Source organism: Misgurnus anguillicaudatus, chromosome 25, assembly GCF_027580225.2.
Source record: "Misgurnus anguillicaudatus chromosome 25, ASM2758022v2, whole genome shotgun sequence".
NCBI classification, from domain to species: domain Eukaryota; kingdom Metazoa; phylum Chordata; class Actinopteri; order Cypriniformes; family Cobitidae; genus Misgurnus; species Misgurnus anguillicaudatus.
In genome coordinates, this window is record NC_073361.2 from 222279 (window position 1) to 248823 (window position 26545).

Consider the following 26545-nt stretch of genomic DNA (forward strand, 5'->3'; position numbering starts at 1 on the left):
TGCATCTTAAGACAAAACAATGGCACTGATATGTTGAGATGTGTCAGTGCAAGATGTTTTTGAATTAAGGCAGCTCACGGAAACATGCATTTTAGTCTGGGACTAGGATAAGTCCCGTCTGGGAAACCGCCCTAGATGTTATGTTTTTGTACAAAGTAGACATGCCGGCTTGTTTACTTTAATTTCCTCTCCTCACTTCTCATTCATGTTGGAGTTTCAGGATGAAGCTTCAAAACCAATCAGATCAACCAATCCAGTCAGATTTATTCTTTTAAAGTGTGTGTACTCATCAGAAAAACACAAAATTACAGCTAAAGTAATGCTTTTTTGTTGTGCGCGCGTGTGTGTGTGTGTGTGTGTGTGTGTGTGTGTGTGTGTGTGTGTGTGTGTGCTACCTCTCCTGGCTGTGCATCCTCACATACATAGAGCTGATAGTCTCGGGACAGGGTAGGCACATTGTCGTTGACATCCATTACTGTAATCAGCACCGACACAGAGGAGAAAAGCTGCTCATCTTCTGAAAGGTGCAGGGATACATTTATTAAACACATCATTTGTTTACACTGATGTATATTTGTAATATTTGTTTTATGTTCAGTGTAACATTATCCAACTCCTTAGTAAAAGATAATCTTTGATGATCATAGGTTTAGTCACACTAGGGCTTTGATCTTGGGAGCACCAACCTCTTTATGATTTTTGGAAAAGGCCAATAGATTTAAATACAGATGAATATTCTTTTTTTATCTAAAAAATTCCCACTGAAAAGACCAGCTAAACCAGTGTTTTTTAACTGGTCTACGCTGATCAGGCTGACCTACCAGCTTGATAAGGCTGGACGACCAGCTTTAACAATATTATATTTATATTTATTGTTGTTATTTTATGTGTATGTGAGTGTGTTGAAGAAAAAGCAGCAGCATATCGCTCTCTATATTGACATACCACTACTGGATGCATCCAGTAGTTTTCAGTAGCTCATGATCAGGGCCAAACGGAATCCACGCCTGCAGATTTCCCCTGAGAACTCTGCGGAATTCCGCATATTTAATGCCCGTGATTGACAAGCACACATAAAACGCAATTGAGCGTATTTGTGACCATAACCGTCATTGACGGCAAGCCCCCATACAAAGCCTTGCGCGTTTGTGAGCTGCTTTGACAACTACATAAACCCTGCGCGTGCTGTTTGCTGGGATTGTTTTTAATAATAGAGAGCACAAACCATTTGATATTTGAGATGAATTTAAACTTACCGCTGACTTAAGCAGATCTTCCTTGTCTTTGTCGCAACAGTCAGCACTCAGCAGCACATCATCATTTTAAATTCGTTTACAAGACGAATGCTCTTGTTACAGTATGTTTAATATAAAGTTTACATTGCATTGTAAAAATTATGAAATTAATTCATAATAAGAACATATTAACACAAGCTTTTTTTATTCTACTATAATATATAACACTATAAAAATAATATGTCATTTAATATACAAACTATAATTCTATCTTGACATGCACATTATCTGGTTCATGTTGGTCCAGTTTAATTCAGAGGACTCATTGATTTGGTGTATTCCTTTTCATTGTAAGATTTTAAAAAGTAATTATTTTAGATGCAAATTTGTAATATTTATATTTAATGTATGTAATATTTATAGCTTAAATTCTCTAATATCTTCTAAAAACATTTAAAATCTTTCCGCAGAATATTCCAAAAAAATTTTCAGAGAAAATGCAAAAAAAGTCAGCAGATTCCATCTGGCCATGCTCATGATTTACTGTCACGAGTGATATTTGCTTTAAAGTAGTACTTTATATCAGTAACAAAGATATTTTCTAAAGGCCACGGAAGTACATTTCTTAGAGTTAATGTACATTTATGGGTATATTTGGTGGACAAATGCATTAATTAATTGTTATTTTTAATTCTGGTAAATCAGGTAATAACCCATAAATTTGTACTTTTATTCTGGAATTTCCTGGTTCAGTAGTGTTTAAATACCACCCCCCACACACAGAATCGCTACAATGTATTACTAAAAATATTTGTAATAACTTAAGTAATGTAAAACTATATAACACGTACAGTAGTGTGCAAAAGTCTTAGGCCACCATTCCACAATTAGATCTGTTGTTTTTGCAATGTTCTAGTGATCATATATAATTGTTTCTCTGTCACTTTAATAGAATACATCCAGAAAATACAGGAAATTCGTATATAGTAGGGCTGTGTTCTGTTGACGCAGGCAAGACAAAGCAGCGGATCCAAATGCAATGTTTATTAAGGTAATCCACAATCGTAATCCATAAACAGGCAGAGGGTCATACACAGGTAATCAATCCAAGACAGGTACAGGCAAAAACAAATCAGGATACGACAGGATAACATTGGATGGAACAGAAACCAGACAGACACAGAGTAACTATAATATTGAGCAATGGTTGAATTAAACAGGGTTTAAATAGACAGAGTTAACAAGGTAATGAGACACAGGTGTGGGTGATTACAGTGAATGAGTTCATGCAAAGGTTTGTGGGAGATTTAGTGTATAATGGGATAGAATGTCCAAGAGTCCCCTCTGGTGGTGCATAAGGGCACTGCACCTGACGGATGTTACATAGCCTCCATTGATATATACACTAGATGTCGCCTTGGCTACGGCAGTTCATTGGACCGAATGTGTCAACTAGAGCCGCCATCTTCAAACAGGGGAATCCCGCATCAGCGTCATTGTGTAACGGAAATAAAATCACCATAAATTATCAGGAATGCGATTTTCTTGGTTTTCTTTTGGTTCGTGTCAACAGTCAGACATGTATTTAGCATTGAGTCCAGAAAAAAATTTAAGTTTTGATATTATGAAAATTTACCTCAGTGGACCTCGTTGTTTTGAATTTAAATCATCATTTTCTTTTAATCATTTTAATAAATAAAGGCGGTAAACCCGCATACCGAGCCTGTGAGCCACGAAAAATCACTTCAAGGAAAATTCCCTCACCGCGACAGCCCTAGCCACATGTAATTGGAGGACATTTACAGGTAGGTCTAAAATTAAATAATTTATCCTCAACTAGTATTGTGTTGCAAGTATACGTATTTTATAATGTTAACTTAAAAAATAAAACTAATAGCAATTTAAAGATGTGGTGGCGTTGGATCTGGGCGTGGAAAAGGGGTGTGTGTCGCGATTCTGCCTTCTCAGGCAGTGACACAGGTTTGTGGATCTGAGTTTCACAATTTCGGTTTCATATCCCATATCGTTAGGGTTAGGCCCTAGTATATAGTATTAAAAACTGTATAAAAAATGTAAACTGATGTGTCAAGTTTTTTAGGGTAAACTCCCCTTCCACTTGAGTAATAGCAGGAAACTGCAGGATCTCGTAAACCTAAATAAAATTAGAAATTAGTCTTTTTACATCATTTTGCTCAAAAACACCAAGAGAGGTCACACTAAACACCGACAATGCCAAAAAAATGACATTTTAGTCCTAAAAATTTTATTTTTTGTACATATTTCCTGTATTTTCTGTTTGTATCTTAATAAAATAGATTGATAAATAAATATGGATTGACATTAAAACTTCTAAAACAACAAGTCTGGTGGTGGTGGCCTAAGACTTTTGCATAGTACTGTATGTGAGTGCTTGATTTAAATTAAAGACATTCTCACTGATCTCTCTGGCGGTGATTGTCAAGTTGTGCCAGGCTGCTGTCTCTCGATCCAGAGGTTCGGACACATATACTGTCCCATTAATGGGGTTAATTCTGAACATCTGTCTTGTGTCACTGCTTTGTGTAATGCTGTATCTGTTTAAAAAAAACATTTTGTCATTTACAGGGTGAATGTATCACAATACAATCAATTAGGCTACATTTACACTTCAAATCTTAACGCACAGATCCGACCTTTTGACCATATCCCGGTTTTTAGTCCCACCTGTTTACACATCCTTAACCCAAAGCCACAAGTCTAAAGAAGTTATGTTTTACACTGTAGGTCAATAAGCCCAAAATGAGTTTTTTGCAAGGGTTTTTGTAAGACTAGTGCCTTTTCTAAGTGCGGTCAGCCCCAAAATAAGTATTTTGTTTACATGCATACACGTTCGTTCTTATTATTATTTATCCTTATGTAACCAACGAATTGGGCACCTATCTACTTCAACAAACTTTTAAAATATGCTATTCCACCATACAATATAGTTACCCTTTTAAATCCGCTTAGAAAAGTGCTACGTTTTATTTTGTGCCACCATACTTGCTCGTATAACTACTCGTTTTAAATAGTAAAAACGTTGATGTGTTTGGTCACTTCTAACTTTATCTCTGATTGGTACCATTGAATGAATGGGGCTCAGCTAAATGCTATCAAAGTGTTGGTGTGCGCCACAGCGATGAAGTGCACGCACTAAGATGATAGAGGGATGTATCAACTCTTCTTAGTTAAGGTAATAACATATTTTAATATGGAAAAAGGATAGACTATTCCTTTAAAGCCCTGTACAAGGCCCCACTAGCCTGTGTACAGGTGAATGAGCTAAGGACAGACTGGTTTCATACCCCATTTGGAGTGAAACCAGGAGACGTTTTGCTCAAGAAAAAAAAGAGAGCTAACTTGGGTATAGACATTGATGATCTGAATTGGTCCAAGGAGGTCCTTGAAATCTTCTCAGTAGTAAATCAACAATTGTTTTTGAATTGTATACAGTGCAAGATCACCAACATTAGACAAACATTATTTGACAATTATAAAGAACAGTGAAAATTAGAGATGCTACGGAAGCCTAAATTAAGAAATTATGTACAGTTTAAGGAAAATTGCTTTGTTGAACCTTATGTCAAATATAATTGGAAAAGAAGACCAAGGTCTTTATGTGCTCAGCTCAGAGCTGGAGTGTTACGTCTAGAGGTGGAAGTGGGGCACTTTAGAGGAGTCCCAGAGGAGGACAGGTTATGTTCTGTATGTATTTAATGTTTGGTGGAGGATGAATTTCATTTTAAGTTTTATTGCCCACTGTACAACAATTTCAGAATTGATTTGTATGCAAAAGAAAAACACGGATCTGTTTTGGTTATCTAAAGGTGAAATTATGTTTTGGTTATTTGAAAATGATTTTTTTTTGTATGGCAGCTTTTGTTGAGAAGGCATGGATATTAAGACAAAAGGCTTTGTATCCTGAAATGAGGTGATTTAGTTGTGATTATTTTAGGATGTTGTGGCTTATTATATTGTTTGTTTTTCTTTTCTTTTTTGATGGACATCTTTCCATGATGGATATTGACATATAAGCCCATGCGGGCTGGGCACCATGTGTGCATTACACTTAACTCTTTCCCCGCCAGCGTTTTTTAAAAAAGTTGACAGCCAGCGCCAGCATTTTTCATGATTTTCACAAAAGTTTAATGCCTTCCAGAAAATGTTCTTCTTTAAATATATAAACAAACAATATATCAGATGCAGAACTGACCCTCTGCTTTCAAAAAAAAACAAAAAACGTTTCATCCTACCTTCATTAGTTCTCTTGTAATCACCTCTCAAACATGGGTAGGTTTCTTTAAAAACACCCAATTTTGAGCAAAAAGCTGAGATAATTCCATTTTTGCGAAGGACTTTTGATAGAGATCAGATGCAGAGCGATCTTTAAAACATACACAGAGTTCTTTCTCTTTCATGTGAGGCACTACTTCCGGGTTTTATAAGTTGCGGAAGTGGTAATAGTGGTATTGCGGAAAGACGGAAAATCTCGTCATTGGCGGGGAAGCGTTTTCTCTTAATTGACGAGATATCTCGTCAATGGCGGTGAAAGAGTTAAATAAAAATATTCATTCATTCATTCATTCACCCACCCACCCAGCGGGGGTTAGTTGTAACACTGTGTTACAACTAACCCCTCAGCACTTATGATATGAAAACAGCTAATATTAGCATAATTCTTGCAGTTGTTTTAAATCTGCTACACAATAATGATTGCTGGCTAAAATTCTTATAGTTTTCAAATGTCTGCCTGAAAAACTCATTGGCCCTCATTTATCAAAAGTGCGTACACCAAATTTCCAGCGTACACCCAAAACCACGGTGACTTTGAGATTTATCAATTTGGCGTACGGCACGCTCAAATCCTATGGCAACTCAGGAGGTGGTGTACGCACGTTTTGAATGTGCAAAAAAACAATTCCTAACACCACAAAACGCACTGACAAACTAAAAGATATGATATTATGACCCACTGTAAAAAACAACAACAACATAGTAATTATAAACTTCAGTGTTTATTTTATACAACATGTACTTCAACGTTTATCTGTGTGACTTTACCAAAGAATTTGACTTGTACGTATATGTATTCCTTCAGTTGAGAGCCTGTGCGGAGCGGTGCGGTAATATACCATCAGAGCGCCTTTCCAAAAATTCCGCTCGCTCATTACGCTCAGCACCGCTCGCTCAACAAAGAACGCACTTTGTTAATTTGCTAGTTCGAGAATATGTGAAAACGTCTAGCAATAAGTTATGGAATTCAAGCCTTATAAATAAATGTAAAGTAAAAATCAAAGTTAAGATTGAGCAGGGAGAAGAAATTGAAAGGGAGTGCGGAGAGATTTTACCAAATATTCGATGATAATTAAAGACATGAAGGTAAGATGCTTGTGTTGTATGGAGCCGCAAATCCGATCATGATGACATACGGACAAAATCATGGCCACAAATTATCTTTTATGCTACATTATGGACACAAATTAACAATAATTTTTCTTATTTAGTCTAAAGTATGGCCATAAATTTAGAATTCCTTCCCAATATTTTGTAATTACTATTACAATTATTATTACTTCAAATTATGAATTAGCCTAGTAAGACATTAAATTCAATTCAATTTTATTTATATAGTGCTTTTCACAGTTGTTAATTGTTGCAAAGCAGCTTTACACAAGTAAGTATGGGAGAACACAGAAAATCAATAGATAATATAAGAAGTAGAATATTGCGGCTAAGGATAAACCGTACAAGCGAGCGTATTAATAATGTAACTTATACAGTAAAGTGCTAAGTTAAGCCAAAGTTGTCTGACTCTCCCGGGGACGAAAAAAACCCCTAGGAAACTGGTTCAGCCGGTGGTCATTGGATCGGCTGGGCATCAGTAGATTCATAGTGTGATGACCTTCACAGCAACAGGAACTGGGTCTGTTTGTCTCATTGTCCTCGGGGTCGAGGACGAGACAGGGAGAGAAAAACAGAATTTTATTAGCGTAGGGGGCCGTTCGCATGTAATGCAAGTGTCTTAGAGTATTGTGGTTTAATATTCGCTCAGTTCCAGACAGGCTACCTATTGCGGCAATAGCAAATTACCCATATGAGGTATGTGAGTGCTTTTTTTTCTAGACAAAATAACTACTGCGGGAAAAGTACATTTACTGGACATTTTATGTGAATGCTTTGTTAAAGAAGAATGTCTTAAGTTTAGCTTTAAATTGATCTACTGTGTCTGATACTCAAACATTATTTGGTAAATCACTCCAGAGCTTAGGGGCTAAGTAGGAAAAGGATCTACCACCTTTAGACACTTTTGATATTCCAGGGATAATTAAGTTACCAGAATTTTGTGATCGCAGTTTGTAGCGTAGCCACATATGGAGATGACTATTTATACGCTGTTAATATTAGCGTGTTGTTAAATGTCTTTATTATCTCCACCTGTACTGTTTTTGTCCCTTCTGTTTAGTGTTTTGTCTCGTCTTTCGCTATCGCGAGAGTTTGCAAGGCGATCTCACGTCACGTGTGAGGTTGCCGGTGAGACTTCCTTTTTGGTCATATATGGCGCCGGTTCCGGCGTGCGGGACAGCGTGTTAATGGTTGACTGGCGATCGCTAAATACACTGTGTACATTTGCTGTCATTTGTGAAGATACCTTTCTTTGAGGAATATATAGTTTTTTGGGGGGGATTTTTCACCTTGGAGGACACCTTCACACTCACTCTTTTGGATTATGCTGCTGGTTGCTATCATCACCGGTGGGACTGATCCGCACTTGTAAATATACTTGACTTGAGACTTTCACGCACACACATATGTAACCGGTGGCTCGCGACGCCAAACTTTATATGCATCCGGCAACACCGGTAGATTAACTGAACTCTGCGTTGTGACCTTACTGAATCAGATGCAGGACAGCAGGCTTTGGTTCTTCTCCAAGAGCACTTTTATTTCTTGACACATGAAACAAATAAGCAGCCTCTTTTAGATGGTAATGCCCTTTTGATTCTCTTCCACAAGATAACAGTACAAAAGGGAAAATACAACAAACATACCTCTTCCACAAGATAACAGTACAAAAGGGAAGAGGAGGTAGCAGCACAGGAAGTTAAGTCACATGTGACATCACAACTCTTAAAGGGGAAGCGCTCATTTTTACATCAGGTAACCATATGAGATATAAATACAATTTTGTGTGAATTCTTATATTTAACAGTGTATTTTCTATACCTGTTACACTCACCCCCCAGAATTTACACAAAATATGAAAGTAAACACAAAGCACTGGTCATAAGAATCACTTGGTCTACATCATATGAGAAAAAAAATGCAGACATCAACATAGAAAGTTACCCAACTATAGGATACAAACATGAAAGAGATTGGCCAAACCTCCACACATGTTGTAGGCATAGACAAAGTGCCCATTACACTTTGAAACACTCAGACCATTTGCTTAAATAGAACAATTATACATAACATACAGTAAACATCATCAAAGACAACGCAATGAAAAATACAGACCTAAACATGAATAACAGGAGATCCAGGCTCCATACCAAGAATGGTTTCCAATTGAACCATGGACTCAATTAATCTGCGAACAGGTCTAATTACCCTACCAAACCTGGTAGAATAATGATTGGCAGTATCAGAGTGAACCACTGGGTCATGTAAATCATTGGAAACAGGAACATTAGAGAAAGAGGCATTAGTTACAATGTCAAAGTTACCAACTGATACACCATCACATGCTTCAGAAACAGGTTGAGAGGAATGAGATGAGACCCATGTAGCAACAGGATCATCATCACAAACAGCCATGTGAGAGATGACAGAGAGAGACTCCACATGTGACAAATCATTAGTTAATGGTATTGTAGACTCAACCAGACCACATACAGATTGAGAAGGTGTGGAACAATGATCAACACAAACACTTCCACAAACAGAAGATTCAAGATCAACAGTCGGCAGAGGGAGAAAGTTAACTGGCAACAACAGATTTCGGTGCACCACTCTCTCACGACCAGATCTGTCACGGATTTTATAGATGTGCAGGGTTGGGTTGGAGGAGACAACAGAATACATGGTGGGCTCCCACTTATCAGCAAGCTTTCTTTTCCCTCTGCAGCCTTTGTTAGCAAGGAGAACCTGATCACCAACTGACAAGGGCAGACCTTTAACTCTCTTATTGTACTGATCAGATTGATGTTTTTGTTCTGCAGTAGAGTTCTTTTGAGCCAGCACCATAGCAGACTGCAGATCTTCAACAAGAGATTGGACATAATCATGGTAATCACAGGTAGACTCATCACGAAGGACGCTTTGAAACATCAGGTCAACAGGTAATCTCGGCACCCTCCCGAACATCAAATAAAATGGAGCAAACCCAGTTGTCTCGTGGGTTGTACAGTTATATACAAATGTCATCGTTTGAACTAACTGTGGCCACTTTTGTTTTGATTCAGGAGGAAGGGATCTCAGCATGCTACCCAATGTTCTGTTAAACCTCTCAGTGCCACCATTCCCCATTGGATGGTACGGGGAAGTTCGTGACTTGTCCACACCGGCAAGATGAAGGAGCTCCGCTATCAGCTCACTCTCAAAATTGGCTCCCTGGTCGGAATGAATACGCTGGGGAAAGCCATAAATGCAAAAGAAGCCATCCCAGAGTTTCTTGGCAACGCTCTTTGCAGATTGGTTCCGACAAGGAAAAGCGTGAGCTAGCTTGGTGAAATGATCTGTGATTACCAATACATCCACCGATTTATTGTGCCTGTCTTCAGCGGCCCAGAAATCAATACAAACAAGCTCCAATGGGGCGAAGGTTTTTATACTCTCCAATGGTGCTCTGGCTGCCGGCTCTGGGGTCTTACTTAGGACACAACGGGTACAAGTCTTAACATAATCACGTACATCTCGTTCCATGCCAGGCCAATAGAACCTCTGGCGGACTAAGGACAGGGTACGTGGTTGACCTTGGTGACCGGCCAGGTCATGAACACCAGCAAGAGCTTGTTGTTTCAATGAATCAGGCATGGCAAACTGAAACTTCTTTCTCTTAGTACAGGGATCTTTGACGGCTCTGTACAGGATGTCATTAAGCAGAAAGAGTTTGTCCCACTGTCTCAAATATCTCAGAACGCGCAAATCTTCACTCATACGCTCACGCCTGGAAGGTCTGCGTTTCCTACTAACATAGAAGGCTACCCTTGAAATGACCTTGTCTTCATGCTGCTGACTCTGCAGTTCAGGCAACGAGAAGGCATGAATGTTGTCATGGCAGTCAGGAATCAATGAACTTAAATGATCGGCCAAGGACGTTGCCCTGGATACAGCCCCTAAATCCCAATCATCACAAGACGACAAGATAGAAGACACATCCTCAGCAGCCATGGAGACGTCCTTTCAGAGCTCTGATTGAACCCGGTGCCAAGGGTCTGTGGCTGGCATGTAAGGTGAAATGCGTTCTGCACAGAATCATCCAGCACATTGTGCACATGTTTCAGCAATTCAGAGTACGGCTCGGACAGGAGTCGTTGGCTCACTGGCTTTACGAACGGGTCACGACTGAGCGCATCCGCCACTACATTTAACCTTCCCGGGACGTACTTGATCTGGAAGTTGTATGGGGCCAGTTTCGAAACCCAGCGCTGCTCACATGCATCCAGTTTAGGTTTCGTCATGATGTATGTGAGCGGGTTGTTATCAGTCCATACAGTGAACTCGTGACCTTTAAGCCAGTGGCTGAACTTATCACATATGGACCATTTGAGCGCCAAGAATTCTAGCCTATGCGCAGGGTAATTGGCTTGGCTGCGGGTCAAAGACTTGCTGGCAAAGGCTATTGGACGCGCTTTATCCTCACCAGTGGGAACTTGAGAAAGTACTGCGCCCAAGCCGTCTAGAGACGCATCAGTGCAAAGAATGAATGGGCGCTCAAAGTCAGGGTGAGCGAGCACCACACTCTCAACAAGAGATCTTTTTAACTCCGCGAAGGCGGCATCACAGGCAGGAGTCCAATCTTGGGGAAACAGCACCCGGTAAGTGCCAGATCTTTTTGGACCACTCACACCTTTCACATTTCGCTTTTGACCAGCCGTCAGATTGAACAATGGCTTTGCGATCTTTGAACACCCAGGGATGAAGCTTTGGTAATAGAGGACCATGCCCAAAAATTATCTCACTTTCTTCTCCGAAGGTGTTAAGCCATCATCTTTTATCAGATCCTTTTTTTGAAAGGCAGAAATTATTGCCACCTTGTCTTCATCGACGGAAATTCCAGAACCACTGATTACATGGCCCAAAAACTTGATTGAGCGTCTGAGAAATTGACACTTTCTGGGACAGCTTCAAATTACTAGCCCTCAACCGCGAAAATACCACTTCCAAGCGCTGCAAGGCCTCCAGCTCAGAACGGGCAAAAATCACTAAATCGTCAAGATAGCAAAGCAAACTTGAAAAGTTAAGATCTCCAAAAATGCTAAGCATCATCCGCATAAAGGATGCCGGACTGTTACACAGGCCCTGAGGGAGACGGTTATATTCATATAACCCCATGGGCGTTGTGAATGCTGTGTAATGTCGGTCAGCCACATGAAGCGGGATGTTGTAAAATCCTGATGTTAAATCTACAGAGCTGAAGAGAAAATTGCCACCAAGAGCAGCCAGGCAATCCGCCTGATGGGGCAAAGGATGAGCGTCCTTGATCGTCTTCGCAGTAAGCCAGCGAAAGTTGGTAGAGATTCTAAGAGATCCATCCTTCTTCCAGACCATGACCAGAGGAGACGCGTATTCGCTGATGGATTTGCTAATAATGCCTTTCTCTTCCATTTCAGATAGGGCCTCTCTCAACTTCTGGTAATGGGCCGGAGGGATTCGGCGGTAAGGTAAGCGAAACGGACGATCATCACACAAATGAATTCTGTGGACAAAGTCTGACACTTCTCCACAATCAAGTTTGCCTCTGGAGAAAACATCACGGTAAGACACAATGAGATTTGTCAGCTCCTTCTTCCATGACTCTGAAACCTCGCACCCATCAATATCAATATCATTCAACCCGTACTCGTGCAGAAGCTGCTTAGGGTCAATGGGTAGAAGTGGTTTGGGCAAAGCTGAATCAGTTGTATCAAGAGGTCTGCACACACCTTGCGCAAGGGTAACATCCTCTACTGCCAAGCAAGGAGAAACGTCAGCCAGCTTTGTGTTACGCCTAAGAGTAATTGGAGACTGGGTAGGATTTAAAATCTTCATCGGGACCCATCGATCACCCCACATGGGAGACACCACTCGTCCAACAAGAACATGGCGAGGCGCTGAACGTGAAGTAGTGGGTTCAACGATGACGGTGCTACCCGGTGAAATAGGTGTGTTTGCTGGTAACTTTCCCCATACAAGGTGTTCACACTTTGGAAGTAAAGTGACTGCCTGACAAAGCTTCACTGATCCAAGTTTATCGGGTTGAGTGGAACCAGACCAATGGGAAATACCAGTCAACAGCTCAAGAAACTCTTCACACTCTGGGTTACTGTTTTGGCAGGAGATAAGCTCCCAGTACTTCTTTTCAGCTTTCATCTTTTGAAGCATCCATTTGATGACATTACTGCCGATAATGAATTCATCCTTCTGACCAGGCACTACTAAGGTAGGTACAGTGAATTCAAAACCGTAAACTTTGATTTCCAGGTCATAAGCACACTTTGGTTGGGTAGTAAGGCCGCCGCAGCCAACTAAGACCACATTATCTGGAATTACTGAAGGTTGTGGGAGAACACCATCAACACGTAGCTTGGATTCACCTTCTGAACTTAAAGTGCAAGCCATACTACCGGAATCTAGTAAGCCATTCAGTACCGACAAGCCATGAACAGTCACAGGAGCATAGAACAGATCACTTGCTCCATCAATTTTCTGAGAACCTACATACAGCACTGTTTTATTGGGAGGCAGCAGTTTACAACTATTTACAAAAATCTCTTGTGGGTCTGACTCGGCTTTCAGGGGAGATATGCTACTGCCCATGCTAACCCCCTCCATGCATGGGCTTTCTAGTTTAACTGAGTGCTAGGGGAAGGTTGTTCTAGATTCGCTGCCATGGGGCAACTACTCTTAAAGTGCCCCGGCTTGAGGCAATTACGACAAAGTCTCTGGCGCATACAGTGAGTATATGTGGTGTGCTCTTTTGACTGACATACTCTACACGCTTGGCTCACGTTGGACTTAAAATCTGAGGATCTGTTGGGACACGCAGAGTTAGACAATGACAGTGAAGCAGTGCATAATGATAGGACTTTATCCATCATACCAACCAGATGCTGCACATTAGTATTGGGAGAGAAGGGAGCAGCGTTGGGGTTGAGCTGAGCGTCTGAATATAGTGACTGACCGAATGAGAGTTCAGGCTGTTTGGTGGAACTAGGTACAGGATCATCACATACAGTCACAGTGTTCTGATGGCAAGCAGACCCAGGTGTGTAGCGAGGGCTCCTAGCGAAATCTCTTTTCATGTTCCTGCGATGGCAGTCCAAACGCTCCTGTATCTCGTGAAATACGTCCAAAAACCTTATTGCAAGGCAGGAAGGCATCAAGGCATGTCCGAATCCATTGCTGTCCGAATTGCATTTCTCTGAGCTGCCTTCATGCCTCTTAAGTCAACAAGTCAGCTGCTTAGTTTTCGGACGCAGCGGTAGTAGTAGAGGGCTGTACTCCCACACATGGGACTTATTCGTGTATTGCAGTTTGGCTGGCGGTTATGTGCGTGGCCCGCATACCGCCTCCCATGGTCGAAACTGGTATTACAACACCAGTCGGGCTGTAGCTAGTAATTTAGCATGCTAATTCAGATTGATATTTCTGCAGCACTATACCTTGTCATTTGTTTAATGACATCTTTGCCCTTATTTCTTCTCATTCTTTTGATGAGTGTAGCTAATTTTTTAAAATCTTTTACCTCAATTATTACAAATGGCACCTTTAATAATAAAAGACAAAATTTTAAGTCTTCAGGCCTATAACTTGAGCAGTCATTAGGGTCCTTGTCCTTTTTGAGCAAGAGCGAAATAACAGCAATATTCACATCCCTAGAAAAGGACCCTTTTTCAATAGCGGTTTGAATCATATCAAAAAGTAGAGAGCCTACAGCGTCCCAGAAGGTTGTGTAAAATTCAAGGGGAATTCCATCAATCCCAGGAGATTTACCGCTGCGCATCTCAGAAATGGCTTCCTTAAGCTCATCTAGGGTAATAGGGGAGTCTAATTTTAGAGAATCTTCCTCAGTTAGCTTAGGAAGCAGTATTTTGTTTAAAAAAATGGTCACATGCATTCTGATTATGCAGTACCTCCGAGCTGTAAAGTTCAGAGTAAAAGCTACGAAAAGTATTGTTAACATGAGAGGGATGATTAAGAATGTTACCATCTTTTTACTTAATTGTGCTGATATCGGAAAAATGTTCATTCGACCGCAATCTAAGTGCGAGTAAACGGCTTGGTCTTGCTCCATTAAAATAGTAGAACTGCCTTGTCCTGTGAATTAAAAATTCAGCATGCTGCTTCATAATAGCATTTATCTCTTTTTTCACGAGATCAAGTTGGAGCTTTACATCCTCATCATAATTTTGTTGTAAGAGGGCATCTAGAGCTGAGAGTTTAGACTCCAAAACATGCAGTCTAGATTAATGAGCTTTCCTTATGCTGGAAGCATAACATACAGTAAAATTTCTAATAAACCCCTTGATAGCATCCCAGAGTATCCTTGGGTCATCAATGGACCCTTTGTTTATATATCGACAAAGTCTGTTAGTTGACTTGAGAACTTGGATTTGAATACTTCATCTCGGAGAAGCGTGATGTTGAAACGCCATCTCGAGGCCCGAGCACGGTTAGAGCTAAACAAAACTGAAGCAATCACTGCTCTATGGTCAGAAAATGCCACTGGTAATACACTAACATTAACAATATTATAAGCCTCTAGAAGGAAAAATGAAGTCAATACGACAGAAAGATTTGTGTCTATTATTTTTCAAAAGTATTAGGAGCATAAATTGAAACCAAGGCGACATCTCTATTTTCTATGTGAACTTTCGCAACCGCTATTCTACCTTTGCTGTCTACCCAAGTATTCAACAGCTTAAAGCGCAGCTTACGCTGACATATAATTGCCACTCCTTTGGATTTATTTGAAGCTGAGGAGCAAGCAAGAACACGGAAAAAACGATTAGAAATGCGATTTGCATCCCTTTTGACCAGATGAGTCTCTTGTAGGAAGGCTATATTTATTCTTTGTTTCCGCAAAAAGTCCAAAGTAGCAACTCGTTTCACTGGATTATTCAGGCCCCGTACATTGAGGCTGAGATGTTCAACTTGACACCATCAGCCATTTAAGAGGCAATAAAAAGTTAGACAATGTAGTAACCAGGAAAAGCGAACTATACCTAGGTGAAAAGGATAAGGAAGAGAGGGGAATTTAAACTCTGGTCCAGGCTTGAATGAACATGAATTAGAACTATATACAAACAAAAACAGAACAAGGAGAAGATTGGGTGCACCCATGTCTAAAACTCATGTGGTACAAAAATGAAAAACTAGGATCTATTAATAATTAAAAGCACAGAGAAGTGAAAAAAACACGCTTGTTCAATATCTAAAATCAAAAACTAAAAGCTTCACAGCAAAAAAAGTTAAACATAAGAAAACTCTCCCATATATTCTTGTTGACCACCCATCATTAGTTTCATTGGCATGAACATATATGAATCATAAGGAAAAAAGAGAGATGCCTTTTGTAAAGACTGCAAACACTCATCGAAAACATAAAGATAAGAGTTCACACTAGGAATGTGCCGATCAGGTTTTTTTGCCCTTGAGTCCGAGTCATTTGATTTTGAGTATCTGCCGATACAGTGTCCCGATCCGATACTACTATAATCAATAAAAAAGAATAAAGAAGAGCGAAAAACAGAACCAGGATGTTCCTTATGTCATGCCGCACGCGTTGCTGTTTCTGTGTGTTGTCAAAAGAGTCTAACTCTGTGCCAGCACATAACTATAGATGTGTTAAAAAATTATGAGAATATATATTGTATATATACATGGGTTAAATTGGGGTTTGTTTTGTGGGGAGGCTCTGTTGGGAGGGAGGGTTCGAGGGGTAACATGTTTAATCCTGATGACAGCAAAGCCACTGGTGTGTTTCAATGACATTTTGTACCTCTGATAGGATTTTAAGTTTCAGTTTTAAAGCTGTGCCACATGTTGACCCAAACTTTAAAACCTGAACTTTAAATTATGCAATTCTATGAGTCTGACACCCTATATGCATTTGGTGCACATGTCATTATGCACAATTTATCAAATTCTGAAGGAAGTTATAAGACTCAACCTCCTTGACTAATTCTAGGCATAAGATAGGCTACCCAAACAGACTCAATTAACAAGAAAAACAACATACTGATTCAGCAATATGTCTTATAAAACAGGCATAGAGATTCCCTAAGCTGGACTTCCGGTTTGACGAATTAGGGGATGGCAGCTTAGAGAACGTGCTCCCGACAATTTCGGGCATAATTACCCACTACAACTCGAATATTTAGAAACAAACTTAGCTTAAAGTGTGTTTTAACACAGTGGGTCTCGAGAATGCCCAAAGGGAAAAATAAAAGGTCAAAGCAGACGGAGTTACTAGACGTCTAAAGTGCTAGCCAAACCTCATCACCTAGCAGCGTAATGGAGGACGAAGATGAAACGCAAACGCAACTCGGAGTGGGTCAAAGTGAGGCCGGGGTCTTTGGACTCATACTTAAAGAACTGAGAGAGTTCAGGAAAGACAACAGCCAGCAGCTTAATGCGATTCGGGAAGAAATTAATAAATCTAATACTAGGATCGAAGAGGCAGAGAGGAGGATTGACGCGACTGAAACGCAGTTACAGGTGGCGGAAGACACCGTGCAGGAGCTGCTACACCTTCAGATACACTTAGATGTTAAGCTGACTGATTTAGAGGGCCGCTCCAGACGAGAAAATATCAGAATTCATGGCGGTAAAGAGGGAGCGGAGGAAAATTCCCCATCGATGGTGATGTTTGTGGAGCGATTGCTGCGGGAGGGCTTGGAGCTTCCAGCTACATTTGAACTCCGAGCAGAAAGAGCTCATCGCGCCTTGATGCCGAGACCGCCTGGGGAAGCCCCGTCAAGGCCGATCGTTGTCAACATGTCAAGCTAGGATGGAAGAAGAGCTGCTGAGAATGGCCTGGCAAAAGCGAGGATTTCAACATCTTGGGAAAGAGTCAATCTCAATCACGATTACGCGCCGGATGTCCTAAAAAAGCGAAGGGAGTATGCCGAAGCAAAATTTTGTTTTGTACCACCAAACTTGCTCGTATAACTACTCGTCTTAAATAGGAAAAACGTTGATGTGTTTGGTCACTTCTAACTTTATCTCTGTTTAATACCATTAAATGAATGGGGCTAAGCTAAATGCTATCGAAGTGTCGCAGCGCGCTCCAGATTGGTTGAGAGATTCATGAGTCATTGAGGGTTACCCCATCATGTTTGTTTTAGTCTCAGTTGGATTTTACTGTTAAAAAATGCTTATATGAATGTAATGTAGAAGGAAGACCTTAAGGGTCCTTGCTTACTCCGATACTGGGTACAGAGTTTGTGATTCTTTTCTTGTTGTCTTTTTTATTTCTTTATTCATTTATTTGTGTGGGGGTTAATTTTATATAATGGCAGATGGCTTTATGAGAAGTTTGACAGGTATTTTCATTAACAACATTGTATGGACCTGATTAATCAAAATAAAAAAAGAATAAAAAAAGAGATTCCCTAAGCTGGTCAGCAGTTAGCTAACAATCACTATAGTTAGGTTGTAATTAACTTGTATAATCAAAATAAATGATTTTATTAAACTATACAATAAGTTGTATCCAGTTATCTAGTTAACATATTGTAATGAGATGAGTGACATGGCTATACATACTTTAATACTTTGTTTCTAGACTTCTATTAAGTTTTTTTGACGTGGGCACCATTCTTACCTCTATCTCTCATCTCCACAGTAATGTCAAATGATCCTGCGCGAATGGGGTTCTTGAGGAGCTGCGTCTGACCACGAGGTGACAAAAACGATCAATGAGTCGTTTAAATGATCAGTAAAAACCCGGTTTTGTCATGGGTTCCCTGCACGCACGAGCGTGAAGCCTATTAATGAAAACACGTCATAGGCTCGTTCGACTTCATGCGACACCGCAACAATCGACAGCCGGGTGATGTCAAACTACCGCGAGAGTGATCCGCAAAATCATACGGAGGAGTTTGCTTTTAAATCGCTCTCGCGGAACTTTGACTCCATCCGGCTGCCAGTTCTTGTGGCGCGTATTAAGTCGAACAAGCCTATTTTCTTCTCGTTAGTTCACACGCACCAGCGCAGCGCGTACACTGGTGTGGAGCAGAGCGAGACCTTGACGCCGGATTTTAAACCCTGCATATGTATCCGAGTCCTGATCGGAAGGTAATGTCCCATTCCGATCGAGTCTGAAACCATGGGATCGGGGCCGATTTCCGAGCACGTGATCGGATCAGGACATCCCTAGTTCACACATTACCGTCCATAAAAGTTTTGGCATCTTTCTTTTAAATTTCAGCGCAGATCTGGTTTAAGGCTCTCCTCGCAGCCTGAACTGTAGGTGATATGTCAGGGGTGATACGAAGCAGCTGATCCTCATATTGAAGCTGGCCTTTGCGTCTAGCTGCAGTCAGAATTGTAGCGACGTCTCTGGAGCGGCGGCCGTCGGTAGGCGTATCAAGCCCTCGATGTGCACGGTCAATTGCGTCCGATGCTACTGGCAACTCAAGCAGTTTTGGGTTGAAGGACTCAAAAAAAGTTATGAGTTATAGAGTAGTAATTTCCAACAAATATTTTTTTCTGTACACTTGCAGCAACACTTTCAGTAGTAAAAAGGATTAAGACCTCTTTGTCACATGGTGTTGCCATGGTAAATCGTAATATCTGAGCTTCATTGATGATGGCTTTTCATAGTGGTTGTACACGCGATGGCTTTTCATAGTGGTTGTACACGCACTTAACTCAAAGTTAAAGGCAGGACAGGCAGGAATTATCTAAAAAAAAAACCGTTTTTTTACAAATTTGTTTGAACTGTCTTTTATATACCAATACATAAGTAAAATGTAAGTACTCTGAAAAAGAGAGTATAAAAATCGAGTGTCTGTAGACCTCTCACCACTGTTTTAAACACAGCTAATTTTTCCATTCACTCCATCCCCTCCCTTCTTGGTTTCTTCTTAAGCCACGTGATATTTACTCTCGTTTGATTGCTTCGTTTATTCCTTTGTTTGCCTTCGCTGACTGCATATGCAGGTACTGTAAGTTCTGAATGCACTTTCTCTGCCATACTTTTGCTCTTCCTAGAGTGCCTCATGCACGTTCAAATCAATCGGGTGTGCGCATGTGTGGGCAGATCCCATAGCAACAGGGGTGGTGCCATGGTGTCGAGAAAGAGTGATAGTCGCACAAGCCAATCATTTGTTTCGTCCCGAATGGAAATAATGAGCTGTGTTTAAAACAGTAGTGAGAGGTCTAAAGACACTCGAGTTTTATACTCTCTTTTTCAGAGTACTTACATTTTAATTATGTATTTGTATATAAAGACAGTTTAAACAAATTTGTACAAAAGTTTTTTAGATAATTCCTGCCTATCCTGTCTTTAACCTACTCTTGAGTTTTCGGTTACAGAACAGCTGATCTGAGTTAGTCCAATCGACTCCTTTCCTATCTCAGAGTAAGTCAACTCAGAGTTCAAGTTTAAACTCAGAGTTATGTTCTCTGATGAAAGTTAATTTTGCATTTCCTTTGGAAATCAGGGTCCCAGAGTCTGCAGGAAGAGAGGCCAGGCACACATGTTACATTGCTTGAGGTCCTGTGTAAAGTTTCCAAAGTCAGTGATGGTTTGGGGTGCCATGTCATCTGCTAGTGTTGGTTCACTGTGTTTTCTGAGGTCCAAGGGCAACGCAGCCATATACCAGAACGTTTTAGAGCACTTCATGCTTATTGCTGCTGACCAACTTTATAAAGATGCAGATTTCATTTTACATGTCTCAAGTAATATTCTAATTTTCTTATATCCTGATTTTGGGATTTTCCTTAGTTGTTAGTTATAATCCTCAAAAAAAGCAAAAAACATTTGAAATGTATCAGTCTGTGTGTAATGAATTAATATAATATGCAAGTTTCACTTTTTGAATGGAATTAGTGAAATAAATCAATTATGATATTGATGATATTGATGATATTTTAATTGTATGACCAGCACCTGTACATGTTGCTCACATAATATTGTAGGCCAGTTTGTGCTGAACACAGTGTTATGAGACTTTTGCCATTATTCTCTTTTCAAACAACTGAAAATGTCAAATGACAGTACAGGTTAAAACTTGTTCAGGGCCCCAAACCCCCTTAGACCCCAGAGGGTTGATTTGTGTGAATCAACTTGTGTATGGATTAACCAGTTCCATAAATATAGCAAAATATGCTGGAATGGCATTAAAAGTAAATAAACAAAAACATTACATATAAAAGCAGTTTATGTCTAGTGTGTCTGTGACAGGTTCCGGATCGCTACTGCTCCGTGATCTAAGTTTGGAGCTCTGTCGAGTTTATCCTAATCTTCTGCTTTTTTGCTCGTTCTTATAATCTAATATTAAAACTCAATAGTTAACCTTGGGCAAACATAACTAGAAACAACCGCTGTTAGGATATAGCCAGCTAGCATCACCAAGCAGTGCATGTAGGGCTTGACGATATGGCCAACATTTTTATTGTGATATATTTCTTAATTTCTGTCGATACGGTATTATTCCAATAACGGCATGCATATTGCCAAGAATGCCCACAATGGATCTCTATACCAAAAACAAACGTCTGAAAAAATTAATTTGCCAAGTCTATGAAACCTCCTATAAAACTATATCATATTTAAAAAATAAAAGGATAAACATATTAATGTTCACCTTCAATTCGTATTAAGCCTTCATACAAAAACAATACAATAAACATAAGACTTTCGGGATCACCTAGAGATACATTGATTATAGATCTGGGCTCAGTTATCCGATAACGTTCACTCTTAGCATGCTAAGAAGACTCAAAAAGATATATCTTACCAAGGTTGTTTATGTTCCTAAGTGTGTTCCCCGAAGTGTCCCTTAGGAAACTTCTTAACACGCTGCCTCTAAGTTCGATGTAACAATGCCGGTGTCCCAAGTGAAGGTGCTGAATTATTTGCGATTGATCTCTCAGGGATCGATTTTCTACTTCACGCGAAGGTGCATTACGGCGTTAAGAAAGACAACACGTTCTATACAAATGAAACATTGCTCAAATTATTCCAGTAACATTTATTTTAACATAGTTTAAGTTATCCGTAAAATATAGACGATTAATTAAATTATCAAATTGTCAGTAATATGGGTAGACGAACCGTATCCCTCGCTAATCATCCACCCTCCTTATCCCGTTGTGCCACTTGTGCAACTTCTTGACATGGGTTTAACGACTTTTAAAAATTATGTAATACACTTTTATACTAATGGTAAGGTACTACAATCAGAATTGAGTGGTTAATGTTTTCAATAAAAAGCAACTTATCTACAATGAACAGAGAGAGAGAGAGTTAGATACAGAATATGGTCTGAGAAGATCCAGCAGCTCCATAATGAGTTGTCTTGGGAGGCGCAATTTTTTAAATATAGCCACGTCAGGCAAAATGTCAAAAGGGTTTAAGTGTTGTCGAATAAAAAAATTGGCATGGACTAAACGCTCCGCGGCCAGTGTTGTGTCAAAGTCTGTTTGAAACCAAATGTATTTGGTTTAGCTAAATTAGATGCAGATTGAATTTCAAATGCAGTCTGACCACCCAAATTAAGACTACATTTATTAGCTGGTATATACAGGTATATCAGTATAGATCATATCATATATTTAGGTGCATGAAAAACATGCTAGTAAGGCATAAATAGATTAACTTTGAATGAATATATTAAAAGTGAAGCAGGGGTGTAGAAGATTAACTGAAAAGATAAACACTGGGTGCAGAGTGCTCATGGGAGTTGTAGTTTTCCAGTGTCGCATTGCGCATTGTTTATCATTTTGCAGAACTTTTAAGAAAACTACAATAAAAAAATTATATTCAACCTGCCAATGTAGCTAGTGGGATTGGCTGTCTTACCCGCCACAGCCGAAATTTGGCTAGACAGAGAGAATCGCAGCTGACGCGGCGCGCTGGATTTAGTGCTAGAAGGAGTCCAAGACGCGCGCATTAAGCGCAGGTACGTGCAAGAAGCAATTCTCTCTTTACAAGCTCTCTGCGTAAAGTGAAGCCCACAAACCCTCATGCGAGGAAAAGCATGCATTGTGGATGTTAATGTAAAAGTATGATGATAATAATAATAATAATAACCATTCGCCAACTATCGTCATGACTATCGCCATGAAAGCTTGCCATTGGCGATATGTCTGAAGATCGTCGATACACAATACTATCGTCTATCGGCACAACCCTAACGCAAATATAAAATTTTTAAAACAAACTTAATGTAATAATATGTTAAAAGACATACCCTAATATAAAACTGTCAAATGTATGAAATATTTAATAAATTGTATTATAAAATAAATGATATTATTGCTTTTAGTATAACCAACTCAAATCTTTAATCTTTCTAAATAAATTATAAACGTAACGTGATGAAAACGCTATAAACGAAAAGACTCAGATACAACACCGCCGTCTTTGATTCATTAGTTCTGATACCAAATAAAGTCAACTGCATAAATAGTCCTGTATCCATTGCAAACAAATTTTATCATAAGTGTTAAAATGTCCATAACATAAAATCATTGTCAACATACCATACCATAGTTTGACTTGTTGCTCTGCACTGATTTCTAAAGACTGCTGCACAGTGGCGGCGATAGCGTTTTGTGCTCAAACAATGCTTGCGAATGGTCCAGACCAACCTTACGAAAGTGTGACTTACTACTTAGTGTACGAACGTTTTAGGAATCGTGCTATAGAGTTAAGAGAGAGGTTAAGGAATAGGTTAAGAACTACTTAGCGATAAGAACATTCTGGGGAACCGGGCCCTGGTTAGTACATTTATAGTCTTATGAATAATCATGATTGTACACTTATTATAATTATTATGGATTCATTAATTTTACAACATTAATGCATAAAATTACATGAACACACTTTTGAACAATTATTTAATGCTTATGTAAGTTTGTGTATTTTTACTACAGTTCTTGTTTATAAAAAATATAAAATAATAAAAAAAACTACATAGTGTTCCTTTAATATTACACAAAAATCAAATATAAATATTAGCATTGGCAGTGTTAACGTGTAAGCTCATGCTATTAATTCATTAACAGCTTAAAATAATTAAACGCAATTAATTGCAGTCAGTCAGACCACCAGCACTACCCCCGGGCTTTATCCGTGTTTTTTTATGCTTCACAGATTGATTGTAGTGTGCCTCGGTTTCACGCACGTATGCAGGCACACACACAAACAAACCGGACCCACAAACAACCAAGAGACACGTGACGTCATGCTCGCATATTTGATTGAAACGCTCGCTGCATCAATAGCCTCACCTTAATAATATTATATAACAAAGTGCACCCTGAATGTCAGTCAGTGATAAATGCTGTAATGCAACCAACTCCCAACAAACACCAACAAAACACAGACGTGATTGCTTCACAAAACAATCCCCTGAATGCATCAAAGATAAATGGAAACTACGTATATACTAACAGTTAACCTATGACTATGAATATTACAAGAAACATAATTACAAAATTTAATCCAAACCGAAGAGGTCAAATAAAACTGACCTGATAGGGTTGTTGTTGGTGTCAATATCTCTGGCGTAGACGGTACCAACTTCAGTCCTGATTGGTGTGCTTTCCAAAACTTTCCATCTGTAGAGTGTTTCGGAGAAGACGGGTGGCTCATCCACATTTGTTACAATGATTTTGAGTGTTGTTCTGTCACGAAACTCGGATACACTGAGGAAACGAGTGTCAATGTTTTCATTAATGGCCTCTACAGCAATGACGAACCTCCGTTTGCTCTCATAGTCCAGCTGCTACAGAGACAAAAGAAAAATGGTCATTCTCTGTAAAACACATTTCTTAAAAAATAATATAGAAAAGACTTATTGTGAACAAACAAGCAAGTCTCTGATCAGATTAAATGATATACATATTCAATATCCTTAACCTTTGTGCTTTTTGAAACTAGGGGTGTAACCAGTGTTGGGGTAGTTACTCAAAAAATGTAATTAGTTACTAGTTACTAGTTACTTCTAAAATTGTAATGAGATAACTTTACTAGTTACTGCATTTGAAAAGTAACTTCACTACTTATTACTTTACTTTCCTTTTTCTTAATTTACCACATAGATACATGGACATGGTTTAGGCGGGGTCGGCTGATGATGAGTGACTACTTTAAATGACCGGCCAGGGCTCTAGACTAACTTTTTGCACTGGTTGCACTGGTGCGCCTAACATTTTTTCTTAGGTGCACCAGCACAAAAGTTAGGTGCACCCTAATTTTTGACCCCATCGGATTTATAGTTCGCCCAAAAATTAAAATTCTGTATAATTTATTTGTAAATCAGGTTTGTAACTCTCATGTTGTTACAAACCTGTATAAATGTCTTTGTTCTGGTGAACATGAATGAAAATATTTTGAGGAATGTTTGTAACCAAACCATTCATGAGCCCCATTCACTTCCATAGTATTATTTTTTCCTACTATAGAAGTGAATGGGGCTCATGCTTGGTTTGGTTATTAACATTTCTCAAAATATGTTGCTTCGTGTTTATCAGAACAAAGATATTTATACAGGTTTGTAACAAAATTTATAATTTATTTTTGGGTGAACTGTCCCTTTAACACCGCAAGTTTAGCGCCCATGGTGGTTTCATACAGAATATAAACATGTAGGCTATTTTATAATTTTCATGTTGTCATTCCATTTTCCTTATACGAGTCATGCACAGTCCTGTTTGATAACCCGCATCCGCGCGATTAAAATAACAGTTGACCCGTTATCCGACATCAGCATCAATTTATTTCATACCCGTTTTACATAAAGACTGCGACCGGCTGCACCGCAAATCGTGATGTAAGTAGAAACCTTTAAAGATCTTCATGCAGAACATTGACAGAAATAAGCACAGGACCATGCTTGTTCAAATATATTATCATTTAATGTGAAACTTTGTGAGGGTCGGCTGATTGACAGCTGAGCGGTCAGCAGTGTTTGAACACTCATAAGCGCTGCGCTTATATTTATTATTACCTTATAAATTGATGATATGATTGCAGTGATTCCAAAGGGATGTCCAAAAAAACTCAAGTAGAATGTTAAATGTTTAAAGTTTAATGTCTCTTTCTCTCTGCCCTGTGTAAACCCACGCGGGTGATGGCATGAAACGCGTGAGGAGCTTGCATTTTGCATTACCTTAAATTACCTTAAATTATGGTCATACAAATAAAAGTAAAACAACATTCAAAACTGTAATGTGTAAATTTATTTATGTAAAGTTACACTCGCAATAATAACAAAACATTGTGCTTTTCGTTTTGTTAATTTGCTAATTATTTAAGGGAAACACATTTCATATAGGCTTATTTATTTTATTATTTTTTCACCAAAGAAAGACGTAATCATCACGTTCTATTCATTTTAATGCTTTTTGCGCATAAACTAAACCCTTGGGGGAATTATTTATAAATGAATCAACAACGCAAATCAAGGAATTAACTTATTTCTCTATTTAAGACAGTCTGGCAGGGCGGTAACAGCGATACATCAAACACCGAAAAGTTTATAGGATTAGATTTGGAAGTAAGATTATGAAGAAAACAGCGGTCCTGACTCCTGGCTTTTTTCTATAAATTGAGCGCACGCGACATTGCTGTTCGGGTTACGTTCAAATAATTTCTTTAAAAGAATTATGCTCTGGCTCTGACTCGATTGAGGTTCATTACCTAATTCCGTCTTCGGGTTCGGACCTCTCGATCCCTCACCGGTAAGTTAAGCAGGATCTTTCGCCACAAGTGTTGTATTGCCATGCTGGGCTTACAAATGCTCAGACAGGATGCTCATCGCGTTGTCAGCAGTTGAAAGACACTTGTCGTGTGGGCATAGTGTGCATTTCACACGAATATTTTTGTCCTTTCGAGCAATACGCTGAAA

The 26545-nt window shown here is 39.4% G+C and overlaps 1 protein-coding gene across 4 annotated transcripts in view; it reads right to left on the reverse strand.

The window, feature by feature from the left end:
* cdh19 (cadherin 19, type 2) overlaps nucleotides 1-26545 on the reverse strand; it is a 177317-nt gene that overhangs the window by 59283 nt on the left and 91489 nt on the right. For 2 of the 4 annotated variants that reach the window (XM_055182376.2, XM_055182379.2), the window contains exons 7-9: nucleotides 24168-24421; nucleotides 3672-3808; nucleotides 396-517 (exon numbers count right to left, since the gene is read on the reverse strand). In XM_055182376.2, the coding sequence (XP_055038351.2) occupies nucleotides 396-517; nucleotides 3672-3808; nucleotides 24168-24421 (513 nt within the window). The remainder of the gene's footprint in view (nucleotides 1-395; nucleotides 518-3671; nucleotides 3809-24167; nucleotides 24422-26545) is intronic. The other 2 variants (XM_055182378.2, XM_055182377.2) reach the window with 2 other exon arrangements.